Raw genomic sequence first — 20,948 nt, 5'->3', positions numbered from 1 at the left:
ACAGATTTCTCCTCAGAAAGCCTTCCAAATGAACTGTTTGATAACCGAGGTTCCACTGTATATCCTAGCTCTTCCTCTGATTAGTTTTGATCTCTGAAAAGTTGCTCCTTCTGGGCCTGTTTTTCTGAACTTTGAAAAGGTTTGGAGTAAGTCAGAGGTTGGCAACTATGGCCCAGGGGACAAATACAGTCAGCTGTTTGTGTAAATAAATGTTTGTTTATGGCAGCTTTGTGTTACTGTGGCAGAGTTGAGTAATGAAAAAGGCTTTGTAGCCCATAAAGTAATTACATTCTGGCACTTTACCAAAAAAGTTGGCTGAGCACTGTATCAGAGGATCTCCCTGTAGTTTCTATCTCTGTTGGCCAGCCTGGGGAGAACCTGGCTTTAAGATTAAAAAATTAGAAGAAAAAGAATAGAAAAACTGATTACAGTAATTGAATATTTGGCAAGTGAAATTAAACATAGAATAAACTATAACATTAGAATCTCAGTTTCCCCGTCTTATAGCCAGCCATAGGAAATCTAGAATAAAGGATAAAAATCTCTAAGCATCTTTGTGGTGACAGATTAATATATTTGGTTAAATTGCTTTTAAATAATAGTGACTAGATCGATGATTTCATTTATTACTTAGTAATTAAGCTTCTAAGTCACAAATATTCATATTTTGAAAGTGAAGAACCATTAAACTCTGACTACAAATTAGAAGTATAATCAACAATCTCTTTAAAATTATATTTTATTGACTATGCTATTACATTGTCCCAGTTATTCTATTCTGCCTTTGCCTTCTGCATGAAGCACCTCTTCTTGCTCATGAAATCCCCCTTACCTTGTCCATGTCCATGGGTCATGCATATATAGTCTTTGGCTACTCCATTTCCTATACTGTACTTCCCCAGGGCTATTCTTTTACTACCTATTTGTACTTCTTAATCCCCTCACTTCTTCTCCCATTCTCCCACAATCCCCTCCCATCTAGTAACCATCAAAACCTTCTTAGTATCCATGATTCTGTCCCTGTTCTTCTTATTTGCTTAGCTCATTCTTTAGGTACAATCATTGATAGATATGTATTGTTTCCATTTTGTTGTTCATAGTTTTGATCTTCTTTTTTCTTAAATAAGTCCCTTTAACATTTCATGTAATAATGGTTTGGTAATAATGTGAACTCCTTTACTTTTTTCTTGTCTTGGAAGCTCTTTATCTGCCCTTCAATTCTAAATGATAGCTTTGCTGGATAGAGCAATCTTGGCTGTAGGTCCCTGCTCTTCATGACTTTGAATATTTCTTGCCAAATCCTTCTTACCTGCAACATTTCTTTTGATAAATAAGCTGACAGTCTTACAGGAACTCCCCTGTAGGTAACTTAAGTGCTTTTCTCTGCTTTTCTGATTCTCTCTTTATCTTTAACATTTGGCATTTTAATTATGATGTGTCTTGGAGTGAGCCTGTTTTCATCCATCTTGTTTGGGACTCTCTGCTTCCTGGTCTTGAATGTCTATTTTATTCACCAAATTATGAAAGTTTTCTTTCATTATTTTTTCAAGTAGATTTCTAATTTCTTGCTCTTTCTCTTCTACTTCTGGCCACCCCTATGATGCAAATATTGGTACACTTGAAGTTGTTCCAAAGGCTCCTTGCATTATCCCTATTTTTTTTAATTCTTTTTTCTTCTTGTTCTGATTGGCTGTTTTTGCTTCCTTATGTTCCAAACCATTGATTTGATTCTCAGCTTCATCCAATATTGTTGAATCCCTGTAAAGTGTTATTTATTTCAAATTAGTATATCCTTCATTTCTGACTGGTTCTTTTTTATGGCTTCTATGTCCTTGTTTATGCTGTTGTAATTCTCACTGAGTTCCTTGCAGTTGTCACTAAGTTCCTTGAGCATCCTTATAACCATTTTTCTGAACCCTATATCTGATAAATTGCTTGCCTTTGTTTCATTTAGCTCTTTTTCTGGAGATTTCTTCCTTTCTTTTATTTGGGGCTTATTTCTTTGTCTCCCCATTTTGGCTGCCTTTGTGTGTTTCTGTGTATTAGGTAGATCTGCTATGACTCCCAGTTAGTAAGGTAGCCTTACATAGTAGGTGTCCTGTGGGACCCAGTGGTATAGTCTCCTTGGTCACCTGAGCTGGGTGCTCTAGGAGTGACCCTTTTGTGGGTCATGTGGGCTCTCATTTTGTAATTGAATCTTGATTTTTGTTGGCCATTTATGTGTGCTGTTGCCCCACTGACTGACCGTGAGAATCAACACCAACTACAGTGTGCGAGCTGCTGTGCTGGTGCTGACCACATGAAGTGGAATTCACCTCAGCAGGTTCTGTTGTCTGCGGAGATTTCCCCTTTATTTATGTCTCTTGTAAAGCTAATTGGATCCTGATTTGATGTTTTCTGAAGCTGAGCACTGGTTGTATTGATCCTGGGGCCTTTTGGGAGGGACTCTTGTGCAGACCAATGTCAGATGCTGCCTGTGACTGGCTCTGAGCAGCCTGTTTGGAGCTACAAATCGATACACAGTTGTGGCTGCCTCTTCTCATCTGGTGTTTGCAAGAGAAAGACCAAGCTGCACACCAAGACCTACCTTTACCAGCACTAGGGCCCAATAGCAGGTCAGCAAAAGTCTCAAGGTACCCCAAGATTTGCCTCTGCCTATCATTTACCTGTTAGGCTCAGTCACTGAAAAAGCCTCTGGTGGTGCTTAAGTTGGGTGAGGCGGGTTCTCAGTGAATTACCAGGTAGGGGCAAATGGTATTTTAACAAATCTTGGTGCCAGTGCTGCGTTTGAGGCCAATCAGCAAGTGCCCCAGGGTATACCAAGGCTAAGTGCCACCTGTTGGTTGGTCACACATCTTCGTGGTGGAGTGGGGTCTCAGGGATTCATCAAGGTGAGACCAGCAGTATTTATCAGGACCAAACAGACTATGATTTGACCATGTGAAGGGAGGGCTCTGCTCTGCTTGTACATACAAGGGAATTTGTCCCCCATCTTAGAGCCACACCACTTAGTCTGTCCCAGATTCTTCCCAGAGCCAGATCTCAGCAGGTTGGGGTCACCAGGAGTTAGGAGGGTAAGGCTAGTAGTTCTCTGGTGACAATAAGGTGCTGTTCAGGCTTGGGGCTACACAACTCAGTCTGTCCCAGATTCTGCCCAGCACTCTCAGCAGGTTGGAGCCGTAGGAGTCGGAAGGTTGAGGCCAGTGGAAATTGGGAAACTAGGATACTGGGACTAGTGAATCTCTCATGTAGGGGAGGCATCGGTCAGGTTCATGAGAAAATGTGGGGAATAAATTCCCCCTGCCCCAAAGCCACACAATGCAGTCACTGACAACTACCCACTGTGTCTTCCCAGACCTCTACACCCCTGTCCAGGCAGCTGACTCCTCCGCAGGGCTCAAGCTCTGCAGTATGGGGTCACAGGGAGTCCAGAGGGTGAGGCTCTGTGGAAGGGAGTGCAGTATGGGAGAACTCAGGTCAGAGATCCTCGCACCTCTCCCTTAATTCTCTCTCCCCAGAGCCACAAACCCCAGTCTCTCTTCATCTAACTTTAGTCTGTTCCACCCTCTTTCCGCTAGAGCCCAGGGTGAATGGCTGCAAATGAGATTTTCTGTATTGGCCCCTTTAAGAGGGCACCTGTGTCTCTAGTAGAGTCCCACCTCTCCCTGGCAGACAGAATCCAGGCTGATTTTCCCAGCCACATGTTATACGTATGTCTCTTCCCAGCGCTGGTGTTCTGAGCTAGGGAGCCCAGCTTGGGGCTGAGACACCACGCTTCTCAGAGGGAAGCCCAACAGCTTAGATAACCCTCCGGAATCTTGGCCAGCCCTTTCTGCAACTCCACCCTTCCTACCAATCTCAATATGGTTTCTCCTGTAAATCCTTGGGGTTTTTTGGTTATAAGGCTTCGCATCACCTAGTGTTCAGTTGGTTATTCAGGCTGATTGTTCTATAGTTTAGTTGTAATTCGAGTTTGGTCCTGGGAGGAGTTGATTGTAGCTTCCACCTACTCTTGCCATCATCTAGATCATTCTCTTGTTTTTTAATTTTAAGACTCCTTTGCATATTCTAGATACAAGTCCTTTGCAGAATATATGTTTGCAGATCTTTCCTCTCAGTCTGTAGCTTAACTTTTGTTTTCTTAAGAGTGCCTTTTAAAGAACAACAATATTTAAGATTTTGATTAAAGCCTGAGAGTTTTAATGAAGTCATGAGAATTAGAAGCAACAATAACAAAAATACTGAATTTCTTACTTTGTCCTGATTATTCACTGGTTGCCACCACAAATCAACTGTATCATTATATTCCACCCCTTTTGTGCAACTATCCTTGAATTGTAAATGGCTTAATATTTTATTTCAACGAACTTGTATTGTTCTAGGCCCTAGAGTTATAAAGATGAGTAATTTTCTTCATAGTGCTCATTTTTAGCTGTTAGTAGTTCTCTCGTCATCTGTTTTGTGCAACCAGATCCATTTACTTTCCTTTGTTCACTGCCTACTGCAGCTCTAGAGACGATAAAGTACTCATTGTATTTCATCTTACATTGTAGCTATACTTTTTCCACACACAAATATGAAAGTTCATCGTACAGGAAATCCCTTGTTTTTTCGTATCCTCCATATATTAATAGTGTAGTTCCTTATACACAAGGGACAATCACATATTAGATGATTGACTGGAATTATTGATGACTATGTTTGACTATGGTTCTCCTGATTAACTTATTGTTAATAAAACCTTTGACTGAACTTTACTAAATGAATCAAAGGTATTCTCATTTTAGATGCTATCATTGCAATCAGTTGTTTTCTAGATAAAATGAAGATGCCTGATTATTACTTGAATATTTTTTAGCACTCTTTTTTACAACCCTGATATAACATCATCATTATTATTATTATTATTATAAAAGTCTGTGTAGGGTAGTATAACATGGTTCTGTTGTCAGGTAAAAATTAAACATTTGTTACAGAGTCTGTTTTATTTAAGAGTTATGTATTTTATAACTTCGGAATTCCTTTTCCAATGAAAGCAATATATAGAAACATGAATACTATATTTGTAAGTATATGGAAAAATATGGCAATAACTTGCTTTCTCTATCTAGGTCCTGGGGACACCAACAAGGGAGCAAATTAGAGAAATGAACCCAAACTACACAGAATTCAAATTTCCTCAAATTAAGGCACATCCTTGGACTAAGGTGAGTCAAATAGAGATTTTATAAAAGCACATTAACCAATAGTTAACTAAAACTTGGGTTTTTCATTGTTCTTAAAGCAAACTATTTTAAGACTAGATAGCTGCCTGCCTACAAAGAACATAGCAGTTATTCCTGTAAAGGTAGTTGGGTAGTTATACTTCAGTGTTTCATTGACGGTAGGTAGTTTTGTCCCCACTGTTTTCCTATAAGTAGTTTCCAGCCTGGGTTTTTATTTGTAGGGTGAGGACATCACTAAAATATAGAATTTTATTAAGAGCAAAATTAATATATTAACTTTGACTACTTAAAATTTAGAAGTTCATTTCTTTACATAATTAGAGGTGCTTATTCAGTATCATACAGCATATGATAACATACATTTCATATATTTATTTTTAAAACTATTAGACCTTATATATAGACCTTATTATGCAAACAGTGTGTTTTTCTTCTCTTGTTTACTCTCCTGTTGATGTTTTGGGAGCAGGAATAAAAAGCAGATATGATTTTGTTAGGAGTATACATTGAAAGCAGTTGATATGTTAATAGGGTGTCAGTAGCCATTGATAAAGCCTAGCCTTGACATTAGGTGGAATCAATTCTAAGAGTATAAACACTAATTTACCAGAAAACATTCTATCTTTTGCTTTGACATTTAATTGAAATCTTTTTAAAAGAGATTTTATTTAAAAGGTTTTCACCACCTCAGTTTGATTTATAAGTATGCAGAGAGGGAAAAAATATCAATAGGGTTTATAGTTAGAGTGAATATCTAGCTTCCTCATTTTACAGATTCAGAAACTCTAGCCGAAGATACTAAGTGATTTATTCAAGATCGGATGGGTGGCTATTACGAGCCAATAAATATCTATTTGTGTGCACGCACGCGTGATTAATGCCAGATCATTTAAACTTCAGGTTATGTGCCATGCATCCCCTTTTACTTATATTTCATTATATATTTTTGTGGGTTAGAAATATTCAACTTTTTTAATGTGTATTTCAAGCAGAGATGTTTTGTATTTAAAAATGTACTTATAATAATTTGTTTTGAATGTTGGTAAGTTCATTTAATTCATTTTAGATCTTTTATAATGAGATTACGTAACTTAAGGCTATAGTTGATATAATTTACATTCCCAGATTGAAAGTATGTTTCTTTCTCTCCCTAAATTGTATGATACGTAATTCTAATTACTTTCCTTCAAGTTCTCACAATCACATTACCTCTCTTCACTTCAAAAAAATCCTCTTATTACTAGCTATATATTATTTGGAATCAAAGACCTCAGTAGTGTTTTAGTGCCAGAATTGTAGGCCATAGCTTTCACTGACCAAGATGTTGCCCTCTTCCCCCTTATTGAATTTATAACACTAAGTATTCTAACATAAACCATTCTTTGGTTTTTGTACTTAAAGTTTATTTTAAATCTGGATCAGAAGATATTTAGGGTCTCTCACCTGTCTCTAAATTCATAGAATCCCAGGTCATCTATTTGGATTTAGAGGCCAAGTTGAATCCAGTAAAGTTATTCAGAGTTAAAGTGCTTGTACGTGGTTTGTAGTATACTTTGATTTCAACCATGTTGAAGAAAAACAAACAAACAAACAACAACAACAAAAAAAACAGAATCTGTCTCTTGAGTAAATACAGGGACATATTCCAAAATGCTAATAGTAGTTTAGGTAAGAAGAGTGTGGCTTAATTTTTTCTTTGTTCTGCATTTCCGTATTTTCTTTAATAAGCATGATGTTTTTATGAAGAAAGAAAAGCTCTAAGTATTCATCACATGTTACTCTTAATATAGGGTTTCTAAGCAATGTAATGGTGAAATTGAGGTTATTAAATCTTATTTATCAGTCCTTTTTATAAAATCAAGGCTGCCACAAATATTGGTATATGTCATATTCTGCACTTTTTTCCCTGGATTGTACCTTTGCAATTCAAGTAGTAGCTAGGATGGAATGTGAGGAATGATTGATTCTAATGAAAATGCAGCCAATAAAAGACTTGTGGTAAATTTGTATGCTTTACACTTTCCTTTGCCCATATGGGTTCCTGGTGTTTCTGTATCTTACACTATAATGTTCTCAAACTTGAATAATCTGTATAAAGCCCTTTTATTTGTTTTATTTTGGATTCCATTCTCCCACCTATTTTGTTTGTTCAAACTACTGTGAACTCTTCATTCATATAGTGTACCTTGACATAATTTAGTTTCACTTGGTATAAATACATTTATTATATAATAAGGATACTTATATTAATTTCTCATTAGTGCACACAACTAGGTTGGTTTTACCATGGTTGTAAACACAAAACCAAATTCAGACACAGAAATTTCATGACACTACACTATCATCCAGATGAATGTAGATGATCCAGGATATGCTTAGATTGATTTTAAGAAATAGGTTATTATCAATATGAAAACTTTCTATTTCTTAGAGCGAAGTCAGTTCCCTCTACCCTCCATTATGACAGTGGACACCAACTTAAGAAATAGTCTCTTATGCTAGGCAGCCAATAGAGGTTTTTTGTTGTTGTTGTTGTTTTTAATAAATTAATGTTGTTTTCTAAAGAGAAAGAGCTTCTTGCACTTAGGGGGCAGTAAACAATCTGGAAACAAAAGCTACTTTGCCTTTATTTGCAGTCTTCTGTTAGAATGCACTTTAGCTCCATTTCCCAAAGCTGTGAGCATCCTGGTTTCCCGTGCTGTAGTGTATGTAGTACAGCTATATCACCAGGATTTGGAGCTAGTGTTCTCAAAAAAATGAGTAGACTTAAAAGATTGAGAGAAAAGGTCTTCCATGGAAACATTGAGGTGAGGGATTCAGGCATGTACGAAAGATAACAGAAGAACAAAACCACAAGATGATCTCAGTGTGGTATATAGCAGGAATCTTGAGACTTTAGAAATCCAGTCAAGTTGCCCATGACTGTTACTTAATAGCCAAAGCAATTTAATTCATTGATAAAGCACTTGTGGTTTAAGTAGGAAATAGAGAAGAAAATAGGTGCTAAGGTTTTGAAACAGGGACCACTCTTGGGAGCGGAGATGAGAAAAATGAAGAGTTCTGCATTGGTGTATGCTGTACACTTTTAAAGATTAAAAGCCAGGTGGGAAGGAAAAGTAGATTGAGAATTAAGTAGAGATGGAAATTGGTTGGAAGAAAAGAGGGAGCTTAAATTCTGCATTTATAACATGGAGGTGTGGTTAAATGATAGTCTATTAGGTATGAAGTGAGGATCTAGTTTAAGCACTGCTTCTACTCTTTGTGCTTCAGGTTTTTCTTTTGTTAAAGGTACAATTAGCTGTTTTGTTTTTTCTCTGAACTTGAAAATACAGTTAAAGTATGTGTATAAAGGAATATTTCATTTTAGTTCTCAATAAATGTAAAGATTCTGCCTCCAATATAATTCTGTGATTTGTCCTCTTTCTCCACTGCCCTGACTTTGTGTTATTGTTAAAACAACCTCCTACCTCCTAACCAATTCTTTCCTTCAGTTTCACATACTTCACATTTTCCTTGCTGTCAAAATTAGCTTTCTTAAAAGCACTTGTAATACTGTCACTCCTATTTAAAATCCTTCTCTGATTCCTCATTGCCTTTAGGAAAATTTGACACAATATACATATAATGACAGAAGTGATTTTATGTCCCAATTTATGCTTGTCCAGTGTCATTATTAATTGCATGCCCCTTCACTCTCAAGTGTCCCAGTTGGGATGACAGGTGCACTTCTACTCAGTTGCTAATCATTTCTGCCTTTCCTTTCCAAAAAATAAGATATTTAGCTCTTGTTCTGTTTCTAACCTTCTGTGAAGCATCAAGTTGATAGGACCCAGTCTGTTTCCAAAGTTCTTCAGCTCCTCTAACCTTAAATGCCTATAGTTAGGGAATACATTTAAAAGTTATTATTTAATTATGGTAGGTTAGGGGTTTCTAATAAGGTTATAGTGTAATAATAGGTATGAGTTTCTCCCCTCGTTTTGAGTACCTAATTCGGCTAACCTTTTGTCTACTTAATTTAAGACACTGGTCCTCTTTTATCCCAGTAATTAATACTCCCTGTGGAGTCAGGTAACACAGATGTTTGTATATTATCTCAGATTAATTAAATTCATAAGTGACATAACTGTGTAGTGCAAGGAAGTAGATTAGAATCCCAAGGGTCCTGATCTCTTTCAATTCGATTAGAGTTAATATGTTAGCCTGAAGTTCACTTTGAAGGGACCATGCATTCTGCTGAATTTTTTGGTCTAATCAAATTGATCTCCTAATTGAACCCAAAAAAGCCACATTCATTTCTGCCTCTTGCCAGTGTCTTTTTATCACACTTAAAATGTTTTTCTTCTCTACTTACTGAGTTTTAACCTTTTCTCAAGACCTGGAGTCTCACTTCTCCCATCAAATATTTTCTGGTATCTAAGTTCTCCATGATTATTCCCACCACATAATTCCTGAAAATACCTACCAAGACATACCATATGTATTATAGTAGCTCCTAATTTCTCTTTCTTAATGGTAATAACAAAGTGGATGCCAATTACCTAAAAATCTTAAGTTTTTAGCATACATGATAGCTTACTTAATAATTAAGTGCCTATGGGATATGTGGGACCATCAACATTTTTATTAAGTATTTCAGAGTGCATTAGCCACAAAAATCAGTACTTCCATACTTGATTTCTTAAAACATTGTCCACATGTTTCAACATGAATGAATACTGGCATTTCCAGCTAACAGAGTAAGCAGAAAATTTAATTCTGAGGTCATTTTAGCTATCGAAGGAATCAGATGAGACTGAATAATTAGTATTTATTTTTCTGAATACTTAAAGCTGAACAGTTATACTTACTTTTTAAAGACTTTATACTCTTATAATTTTTTTGAGCCTTTCAATGCAAGATTTTTCACTTAGCTTACCTGTTCCAACTATAGTTTAATACATATGAAAGTGCTTTTTGGGGGCATGGAGAGCACAAAGCAAAAATTGCCTTCAGACACTTTTTTGCAGGTCCACTTGATCTAGCTCTGGTCTCTCTGCCATACTCACTTTGTTCACATGTATTCCAGGAAGCATAAAGCTGTTGGGGCTCTGTGTTGGTTTCTAAGATTGCAACTTGTCTGTTTTGTTCTCTTGCTTAAGTGAATCAATTTCTATATTATCACTTAACCACTTGTGCCCTGAGCATTCTACTATCCATTATCACTTTTCTCATGAATATACTCTGTTCTCTATTGAATTTTCTTACTGCATCTTTATTTGTGCTAGAATAAAGTAGTTCTTTTCCTTTTCTGTTTCCTATATGAGTAGACTACCTCACTTTTCTATTTATACTGGCTATACTCCTATTTCTTTGCTAGAAACTAGACTCACTAGGGTGACTAATCCATATATGAGAGGAATATTATTTTTTTAAAAAGGATAACTTTTAATTTGTCACTTATTCTTTAAAAACTCATATATTCTATGTAACCAGTGCTGTGCTGGTTACCATAAAGGATTCAAAGGAAGTAAAATATATAGTCCTTGTCCTTAAAAAGCTTACAAGTGTTACAGCTGACTTAGCTGAAGCAACTGTTGAATAATATATGCTAATAAATAACCATATACTTGATTGTATGCCATATGTATTCAAAGGTGTTTCACATGCTGTAGTATTATAAGACGGGTCTCCAGCAACGGGACATAGAGGGAAAATGGAAGCCTCCTAAAAGGTGATAGAAGGTTCCAGGAGGTGGGGTCTTGAAGGAAGATTTGTATTTTGTTAGGTGAACATAGGTTAGAATTGTTGTTGCCTAGGAGGTATGAATGAAGAGGAAGTATTCCTCTTGCCTTAGGAAGGTCATATAACTATTTCATTAACAATGAGCGATTAAATTAGATAAGTGGACATTTGGTAATTCACAATTCTGTGTAAGCCTGTCGCACTGTTTTATCAATTAATGATGTTAGAGGGAGAAATCACATTGCACAGTTAAACATTGATATCAAGACATACATAATATTTCTTACATGTAGTAGAATGCAGGAAAGCTCAATGAGCTACTTTTAATTAGTACAGAGAAGTTTATTGAATGCGTGACTAACGAAAGGATATTTGTTTCTTGTGAATTATATACTTACTATATGTGAGCACTTAAGTAGACTTAAGTTTTTTTCTTAGTTAATTAACTTAATCAACATAATTAACTTTTCAGAAAAATCCATGGCATTCTCTCACTTTTAATCCTTATTTCAGTTTACAAATTGCAAATAATTTTAAATGATTAATAGATTACTTGAGAGCCAATACTGGGGTTGCTCTTTAGTAATGTTCAAGGTCTCTGTTTTTAACATTGTATGCTTGTGTATTTTGTGTATAACCAGTGAATAGTGTCTGTTTTATACATATCACAGTGAAAACTGGGGAAGAGTAGCTGTTTGGAATAAGCATGGCACTTGTCCTATGTTCTACTTAGATTAATTATCATTGCCCAGAGGCAGTTTTCCATTGCGCTGGTTGGCTGGTTAATGCAGTAGAATTATTGAGAGCTGTTGCTTTGAGAATCAACCACAGGCCTTGGTATAGTATACATGACTGTTTATAAATGGCAGTTTTAAAGGGCTAAAGATTCAGTCATAACAGTTGGCTTCAGGTTGAAATTTGACATTTGATGGCAAAAGTCTATTCGAGGACATGTAAGGGAAAATTGCTTCTATCATTGTTGAGTTACCCAAATGCAAATTTATTTTGAATAATTCTTTATTGAAGGACTCATTTGCATTTATTATCACAGAAATTTTCTTTTTGAAAAACTTAATTTTTTCTGTTACTTTCTTCTAATGGACTAGTATTTGTGATGAGAGTTTGTTTCAATTAAAGAAAATGTGTTGCTGCACAGGTGAGGTAGTATTTGAATCACTTGAAAGTTCATGTCAGTGTTTTGATTCTTTTCAATTTTTTCTTTTTCTTTTCTTTCGTTCAATTATTTATTTATTTGCTTTGTTCTGTTTTGTTTTATTTATTTATTTCTGTTTTTAGTTTTTACAGGAGTGTTTTGGGCTCTTCATGGCCTTGCTAACATACTTGGCTGGCCATATTTAGTCTGCGCACTAATTGTTAGTTGGCCCAGTTGAGTCTTACTTTGTGATCTCAGTTTTTTTAGCCTGGTTTTCTATTTGTCCACCTGGTTGTGCTTTAGTTCATGAGAGATTTCTATTCTGATGGGCCGGATTTTAATCCGTGTACTAAATTTTAGTCTGCAGACTAAAAGTAATCCGCGGATTATTTATTTTTGCAAAATATTTAATTCCCCCACTGGAAACTATCCTAAAAGAACGTTAAATTCTCTTAGAATAGCCAAGGGAATTCACAGCTACTGGTGAGTTCTGCCATTGTTTGTTCTCAATGCCTAGACATAATAGACCCTACTACCTCCCTTGCATATTTGGCTCCGTTGTGCCTAGGTGTTGGAGTACATCACTATGCATGTCACCTATAACTGTGATTGTCCCTTAGTTGTATTGTTTATAGTGTATATATTTTTGTTTAGCTTTTGGTGGGTGAATTGGGCATATTTGCAGATGGAACTGTGTTGGATTTGTAGTGCTCAAAGATGTAGGGGTTTTGTTTTTTTTTTTTCAGTGAGTTTTTCCAAAAAGGAAAGAATGTTCTATATTATTTTTCCTAAGTAATGGGTGCAAGGGTATGAGGGGGCAAAGCCCACAATAGAAAATGTAAGTTTATACCCGCACTCCTGAGGTGATATGTCTATTTTCTGAAGAGTCCTAAGACAATGAGAATGTCAGCAAATATCTTTTATCAGGGAAGTCAATCCAAAATGGAGAATAATCCGCGGTGGCCTGATCCTTCTTAGCTCACACAAATTGAAAATATCTGGCTTGAATTCTATAGTAATATAAATTAAATATATTTATTACTTTCCTCTCGTTCACTTATAATTTAGCAGCAAAATGTTTATACTGTGTAACTGGAATACATTCATAGAGAAAAATTAGCATATTGGGAACTCACATCTTTAAAAAGCAGTCTTAAATGCCCCCTCCCAGCCATCAATGGACGATGAATCCAGGTCATAGAAGACCAAACACTTTACTTTGGGAACTTTACTTCTAGATTTCATTTTGATTTTAACTTTTTTTGGTTTGTATTTTTTTAATAAATGCACTGGCATTGGAACATCATAAACTAAAAATAAAATGTTTCTTTACTGTGCCTCACCATTGCGCATCAAAAAATTTTTTGCATACACTGTGGTGAAATAATTTTTAAAACTTGGACTTGCTACTGTAGAGACTGATGTTTAAAGTTTATAACTGTATAAACATTTTCTATGTCCCCCCCACACCATGGATTTCTTATAACATTGGATATATTTTTCCTTGCTGGACTATTCTCTTTTGGATTGACTTCCCCTGTTTGGATTATTTCACTGCATTATCATCTTTAGGATTCGTCAGGAACAGGACATTTCACCTCAGGAGTGCGGGTATGTACTTAATTTTTTTTTCCAAAATTTCAGGGCAGGTCTATAAAACTAAGGGGAAAGCTTTTTGAAAGGCTAAACAATTACTCATTCTTGAAATGTAACAGTAAAAACAATGTAGGTAGCTGATTTCATTCACTGTCTGGTACAGGTTTTGCTTGTGGTATATTTATATTGTCAGTCTTCTGAGTGATTTATTGATATCTGGATTGAAGTTTAGGAATTGTGGGGTTTGAAATTTGTTTTTACAAGAATAAATATTGACCAAGGTCCACAAACCAAAGGTTAAGAATATTGAGCAATTAAAATGAGTAAATAATGAAGCAGCAGAAACTTCTTCATTAAAAGTTAAATTTCGGTAGTTATTTGTTTCCTTTTCTTTAAATGCAAAGATAATTCAGAACTGTTTTCTAGTTTGGCCTATAATTTTTAGAAGTTGCATGCTGTCACACTGTATATTATGGTCAGAAATCTGAACTTCAGGAGACACTAGTTTTTGACCTCACATAAGTGTCCACTTAACCTTTATCTATAAGGTACTGAACCAAAGCTTTTCTCATCATGAATCTTTTAAAAGGCTTAAAATAAGAATAGTTACTTTTTTTAAAAGGAAGGTTAAGTCTTGATTTTAATGAAGGTTCTTGGAAATAATTCTTTTTTGTTCTCGTTTCTAACTGTTTGATTTCTTGAGTTAGGATTCCCTGGCAAAATAGGTAATATGTGTCATGGTACTAATATGGGTGGTTACTCATAGCCTAGAAGGTACTACAACGATGTGGATGACATTTTAAAATAATCAGAGATAAGATTATAATACTGGTTTACACAATCTTTTAATATAACATGAGATTTTTAAATTTGAAATACACTCACTCTCTAGGTACCCTACATTTGAATCTTAGCAGGAGATGTTTATTTCTACTTTTAATTCTACATAGGTGCCTCCCATGTTGGTACAGAGACAATTTTTATTATGCTGGCTAGCAAAATAAATCTGTATGCTGTCAAACAAATGCAAACTGTACTCAGGAGTAAAATGTGTCAGTAATGCTTAATATTTTCATTTAAAAAAATTTTTTTCCTACAAATTTTATTTACATATGAGTTTGATTATGGACCTGGCTAGGGATCATGAGAGGAAAAAATGACGAAATATAGTAGAAGATCTAACCATTTCAAATAATACATAAAGTTAGGTTTTCTTGACTGAGGCAAATCAAATCACTCAAAAGAATACAATGCTAAGCAGTTTAGACCTGATAGGGGGTTTAACTAGTTCTCCTACCTTCAGTTTAAGTGAATACCCAGATTTTCATGAGCCATTCTCAGGAAACCTTAACTTCCCAGGCTCCTTCATGCCTTGTCACAATCTACATTTCTTTTCCTCATTTGTGGATCTATTTCCCTCCCTTTATACACTTCTGCTTCTTTTTGTATGTCTGTTTATGTCCACCACTACCACTACCACTACCACTGCCATACCTTCTATTTGATTCTGTGTTCTTCCTTACAAGAGAGATATTTCGTTTGGTTTTTTTTTCTTTTTTTTAGTTTCAAAGGCTCTCTGTCCATCTGCTTTTGTTTATTTCTATTTTCCCCTTCTGCTTTTATTCTTTTAATTATCCATAATTTTAAACAAAGTATGTTTTCGTAGTTTTATGTATTGATAAGGTATTTTAAAACATAGATAAATAGAAAACTTTCTATTCCGTTAAGCAACTTAATTTTTTGCATTTTGCTTCACTTTAGCCTTCAGTTGACTTTTTTTGTGAGTTAATGGCTCTTCATGAAAACTACATTTCTCTCTTTCTGATTAAAGCCCTAGAGTATTCATACAAATGAGTGTAATCTGGTCATGTTTGTGATAAACAGCTACTTGAGAAAACAATTTGGACATTTTGTCAAATTCTGGGTATTCAATAATTTCTTAAAATAGTGATAGATTCTGTTTATTGAATAGATAGATTTAGAGTAAATAGCCTTTCTTTTTGAAAAGATACTGATTGCCAAATTGGAACAGTGCCATCCATTATCAGCGCTTGTTCTGCTAAAAATCACAAAAGAAGCTAATTTTTATCTACTACCACCACAGTCAAAACTTAATTTTTTTTTTTTTATGTTCTTCTTGTGTTGGCCCCCAGAACCTGCTCTTTCTCTTGTGTCTGTCATATTTTGTGTGCATGTTTGATTGTTCTGCTTTATAATTAGTATATATAGATATTTTTCCTACTTCTCCCAGTTTTTTTTATCTGAGCTTTTCTCATCTAGTCTTTAATTCAGAGTTAGTGCACCCCAGTGTGGTGAATCATATGCAGTTAACTCTTTTCATCCTAAAAGGTTTCTTTCGCAAATGCAACCATGTTTTTGTACATTGTGGGAATTAACTCAGTACTCAGAGGATAAATTGCTAAGATTCTTTAAAAACATTAGTTGTTCTTTTCCTTTTTTTTGTACTGCAGGTCTTCCGACCCCGAACCCCACCAGAGGCAATTGCGCTGTGTAGCCGCCTGCTGGAGTACACGCCAACCGCCCGGCTGACGCCGCTGGAAGCTTGTGCGCATTCGTTTTTTGATGAATTACGGGACCCAAATGTCAAACTACCAAATGGGCGAGACACACCTGCACTCTTCAACTTCACCACTCAAGGTAATGTCAAATACTGGGCGCTTTTACTATTTCTGAGAAACTACACATGGGTGTGAAGTAACACTCTGTTTACTAAAGTCTGTAGGATAAAAATGAACATCTTAAGTACTTATGCAGGTAGAAAAGATCCTTTCTAACCACTTATGCTACTACTTGTGTGGGTTTGAACAAAACAGTGGTAGATAAAATTTTTCAAATAGGCATAACTTGTCTAATTTCTAGCAGACTATTATAAATCTTGGCATATGAGAAGCTATAAGATTTCACTAATAGGACTATGACTAATGTATAATTTAACCTTCTGATTTGTATCTGAAACTTAGAGCATGTAACATTTCTTGCTTCCCAAGAACTTATATCAAATTTTTTAAACCTAGAAATAAATTGGTGGCTGTATTTGTATAAATTCAGGTATCTTACAAACAGGAGGAGAACTGGAGTGCTATAACTCTTAAAACTTAGGGTAAGTGATACAGATATGGAAATTCCCTTCCTCTCTGGGGCTTGGCACCATTGCTACTACTGAGCAAATATTAAAAGGAAAACTGAATTTGTGCATTTCTGCTTTCTAAAACATCCAGGGATAGTTACTATTTCTTCACTTTTGTGTTCACTTTTCTTTTCTTTCTAAGACCTTAAGCGATTCATTTTATCAACGACACTGCCTCTAATGATGTGATTTTCTTCAAAACTGAACATTCAAAGAGTATAACTTCCCACAGATAAAATAAGCGATAAATAGTTGATTGCTTGACTGATTAGTCAGCTTAGTCAAGCTAAAAATATAGAAGAGAGACAGAGAGCTTACTATGGCCAGGAAATAGACATATTTTCTTAATTCTAAGGTGAATTTGTAGCCCATATTTAAATTGAATGTGGCCAGATGCATTACTTAGGCTGTGGATTTGGAAGACCTGAGTTGCTGGTGAAATAGACTTGGATGATTCTTTCTATAATCTTAAGCTTTCTGTATTACCTAACTACTAACAATGTTGATGTAATCTTAAACTACATTCATAAAAGGAAAAAGTTCAGATACCCTGGGACTATTAACTGACTATTTAGGGCTGATTAGACATCATTTGGAATGTTGTTTTGAGTCCTGGCTATGCCATTTTAAGAATATTAATAAATAGCAGGTAGAGTATACAAATAGATATAGTTTAATACAGAGACTGGATAAGTGAAGTCTTAAGGGACTCCCCAGAGCTGTCTTAAGAATACCTCAAAGAGTGTTTTCTAAAAAAAGTAGACATATTTTTCCACCAAATTGCAAAATTGAAAATAGTAGCAGAAAATCTGAGAGCAGTATGCATTTGGGCTGACCATAAGGACTGCGGCCACTGGCACCCAAGTAGAGACTGAATACAGTTATTAAAGAATCAATGAAGCTTTCATTTGTGTAACAGTAAAATAATTTATTTTCAAAGATTCATCTCTGTATTAGGAAAAAGCTGGATAGTGTCAAATAATGTAGATAAGATTACTTCAGTTTGGTAGAAGATTAGATTGGGAGAGACTTCTTGACCTCTTGTAGACCAAAGATTCTGTAATTCGATGTCATGTAAGTTTTAGAATGATTAAGAAAATAAATGTTAGCCCTTGCTATGTAGCTCAGTTGGTTAGAGCATCAGTTCGATGTTAAGGTTGTGGGTTTGATCCCATGTCAGGGCACATACAAGAATCAACCAATGAATGAATAAATAAGTGGAACAACCAACTCTTCTATTACAGAGTATTATAATTGTTCTATTTTATTGTTAGTTACTATTGTTAAGCTCTTACTGTGCCTAGTTTATAAACTAAACTGTATCATAGGTATGTATGTATAGGAAAAAACATAGTATATGGAGGGTTCAACACTATCTTCAGTTTTAGGCATCCACTGGGGTTCTTAGAACATATCCCCTGTGGATAAGGGAGGACTACTGTAATTACATTTGATTCATCATTCACTGTCATATAAATGGAGTCATGTAATATGTTACCTTTTGTGTCTGGTTTGTTTTAAGTTAGTAAGGTAAACCTACCAAAAGAACAAAACTATGAAGAATAAATACTTGAGTAAAATATAGTGTTGAAATAAAGCTTAGAACAATGCTAACTGCAGTTTGATATTTGTTACTGTGCCACAAGTAATTAGCCATAAATGGTAATTATTACTTTCATATGATCAAAAGAAGTATATCTGTGATCAGCTAGGTAGAGGACTAAGAGAGATGAACAGATAAGAGACAGAAAACTTAAGAGAACCTTCTGGAATCTTGGATTCACAACTCAGGAGACTCAGGCATTTCATTTTTTGGCACTGGGCTTCAGTATTCTAGGACATCCTTGATTGACAGCATTATCTGCATCCAGACATTGGAAACTGGGCTGTACTTCTGGCACATCCCCTTTCCTCCCATCATTGGATTTCAAAGGTTTGACATAACTGAATCAAGCCTTTAGAAAGCAGGTGGAATCAGGAAATCCCAAAAGGGATCAATATTTCTTTTTATTCACCAATTTCTTATCTATTCCAAGGCTGGAATATACTGGGAAATAGCTTGTTTTGTATGTTCAGAGGGGAGTCTCCAATTAACCCCACCAGAAACATCCTTCATCCCAATTTTCTACCCAGTTGGTATGGAATTTTATCAAATGAAATTATTTTAACAAGCGTTGTGGGTGTAGGACAAGGGTTGGGGAGGGGTGAGTAAAAATTACTAACCATTTATATTAATATGATTTAGTTTGAAGGGTTTACTTCTCTACCTCTTAGCTGGGTTATCTGAGAGAAAGGTAGCTTTGTGGGGAGATATGGATTATTGGCTAGGTCAGAAGATGTGGAACTGCTTAGATATTTGGGGCAGCCAGAGAGCAGCAAGCAAATTCATGCAGATGTGGATGTGCTAGAGTGCGGGGCTAGGAGTATCTGGATATGAGCAAAGCAGATGGTGAAATAGGAAAGGTGATCCAGACAGCAAGTAAAAAAAGGACAGTAAAAAGAAGAATAAGAAACACAAAAGGATCAGAGAAAGATTTTTAACAGTGTAGGAATGTGTCATGGAATAGAAAGTGATGCAAACAAGATTGAGAACAAGTTGGAAATAGGCAACAAAAGCAAGTGTTCTAGAAGCCCAGCTCATCAAAGGTTTATACTTTTTGATTTGAAAGCAGTAGACTATTTATTTATAAAACTTTGTAACTCATGATATTTGATTAGCAGGTTTTATGATCTTTGTAGCAATGAATTTTAAGACAGTTTTCCTGTTATAAAATAGTGATTCACATAAATGCATTCAGCCCACCTGAAATGATGAAGTTTCTTCTCATGTTATTCTTGAATTGCTATAAACCTTGATTTGAAGTTTTTCGGACCTTAGACTATTTTATTATAATTTACAATAACAAGGACATTTACATAATACAGGAACTCTTGATTTATATTTAGGATATGAATCAAATCATAAAGTGAAACTGCTCTACCTTGTAGTGCTCCTCCATTCTTTTTTTAAACTAAACTAATCTTTTTAAATGGTTATCCCTGTTTTGTGTTCTTTTGAGTGAAAATGGCCATAAAAAGTCTTTTTATAAGACAGTGAACTTTAGGAAATTTGGGTATAAATAAATGGGTTATTCTGTAAATAAATGAGAGTTGGAGCTATTCATACATACTAAAGGAATTGATGTCAGGATTATTCTTCAATATTTTATAAATAATCTCAAAGGGTACATTTTCTAAGTAAGCAAGCTGTGCTCTTTTAGATGTTGAAATGCTAAACCAGTGGAAATGCACTGCAGGAAGAGCTTGAGGAAATTCATGAGTGCACTAAAAGGGGTCAGGTGGGTTAGGTGACTAGAGTATTAATAACAAATAATGTTGACTGTACTCAAGATTTTAGGATCTAAATTATCAATTATTTAAGAGAATTATTGTCATTTTCCGTGGGGTTATTTGGTTCACTCTGCTCCTTTGGCCATGCTACTGAGAAGACTGTGAAATGATACAGGAACAAACAATAAAAAACTAATATCTTGACTTAAAGTGCTGTGTGTAGTTTGGACAGATACAGTTCCAAGAAGACCAGAATACTGGCGATATATGATAAATAACCCAGGCAATAAAAATATGCTGTATTTGTTGGGTTGCAACCTTCCCGGGAGCTTCCCAGATGTAATAAAAACTGAGACCAAAGAAAAAGGTGGACCACTCCAGATTCAAAGGTGGACCACTCCAGGTTCATAGGTGGCAGGTTAAATAAACAAGGGAATTTACAGGCTTGTCTAGGGTGGCAAAGCAAGTAGATATCAGGACCTGCCTGCCTAATCTGAAGAGGTTTTATAGAGGTCCTAAGTAGGTATAGTCACGTACCTAAGGGGCCTTAGCTGGGACCAATCACATACTCAGTCCCAATAGCCTCAACACCACATTGCTGTCTTGAAGCTTTATCTTTGGAGCAGCTTCTGGGAGCAGGGAAAGCAAACATAGCACACATTCCAGAGCACAGGGGAATGGATGAGGAGCTCCAGTTCCTTGTGCTCAGCTAAATGTCCGTATAATCTTTATGACCTTTCCCAACACGTTTTGCACATGAAAAGATGTAAGTCAG

The 20,948-nt window shown here is 35.6% G+C and overlaps 1 protein-coding gene across 2 annotated transcripts in view; it reads left to right on the top strand.

Annotated features, from left to right (window-relative positions):
- Positions 1–20,948, top strand: part of GSK3B (glycogen synthase kinase 3 beta) — a 221,121-nt gene that overhangs the window by 176,095 nt on the left and 24,078 nt on the right. The window contains exons 8-10 of one of the 2 annotated variants that reach the window (XM_090277060.1): positions 5,112–5,207; positions 13,672–13,710; positions 16,167–16,353. In XM_090277060.1, coding sequence (XP_090133186.1) covers positions 5,112–5,207; positions 13,672–13,710; positions 16,167–16,353 — 322 coding nt within the window. The remainder of the gene's footprint in view (positions 1–5,111; positions 5,208–13,671; positions 13,711–16,166; positions 16,354–20,948) is intronic. The other variant, XM_090277069.1, reaches the window with a different exon arrangement.

This window comes from Furipterus horrens, unplaced genomic scaffold, assembly GCF_987537825.1.
Source record: "Furipterus horrens unplaced genomic scaffold, mFurHor1.1.pri manual_scaffold_1, whole genome shotgun sequence".
Taxonomy (NCBI): domain Eukaryota; kingdom Metazoa; phylum Chordata; class Mammalia; order Chiroptera; family Furipteridae; genus Furipterus; species Furipterus horrens.
Note: the sequence above shows the minus strand (reverse complement) of the source record. Positions and strands in the feature narration are given on the sequence as shown.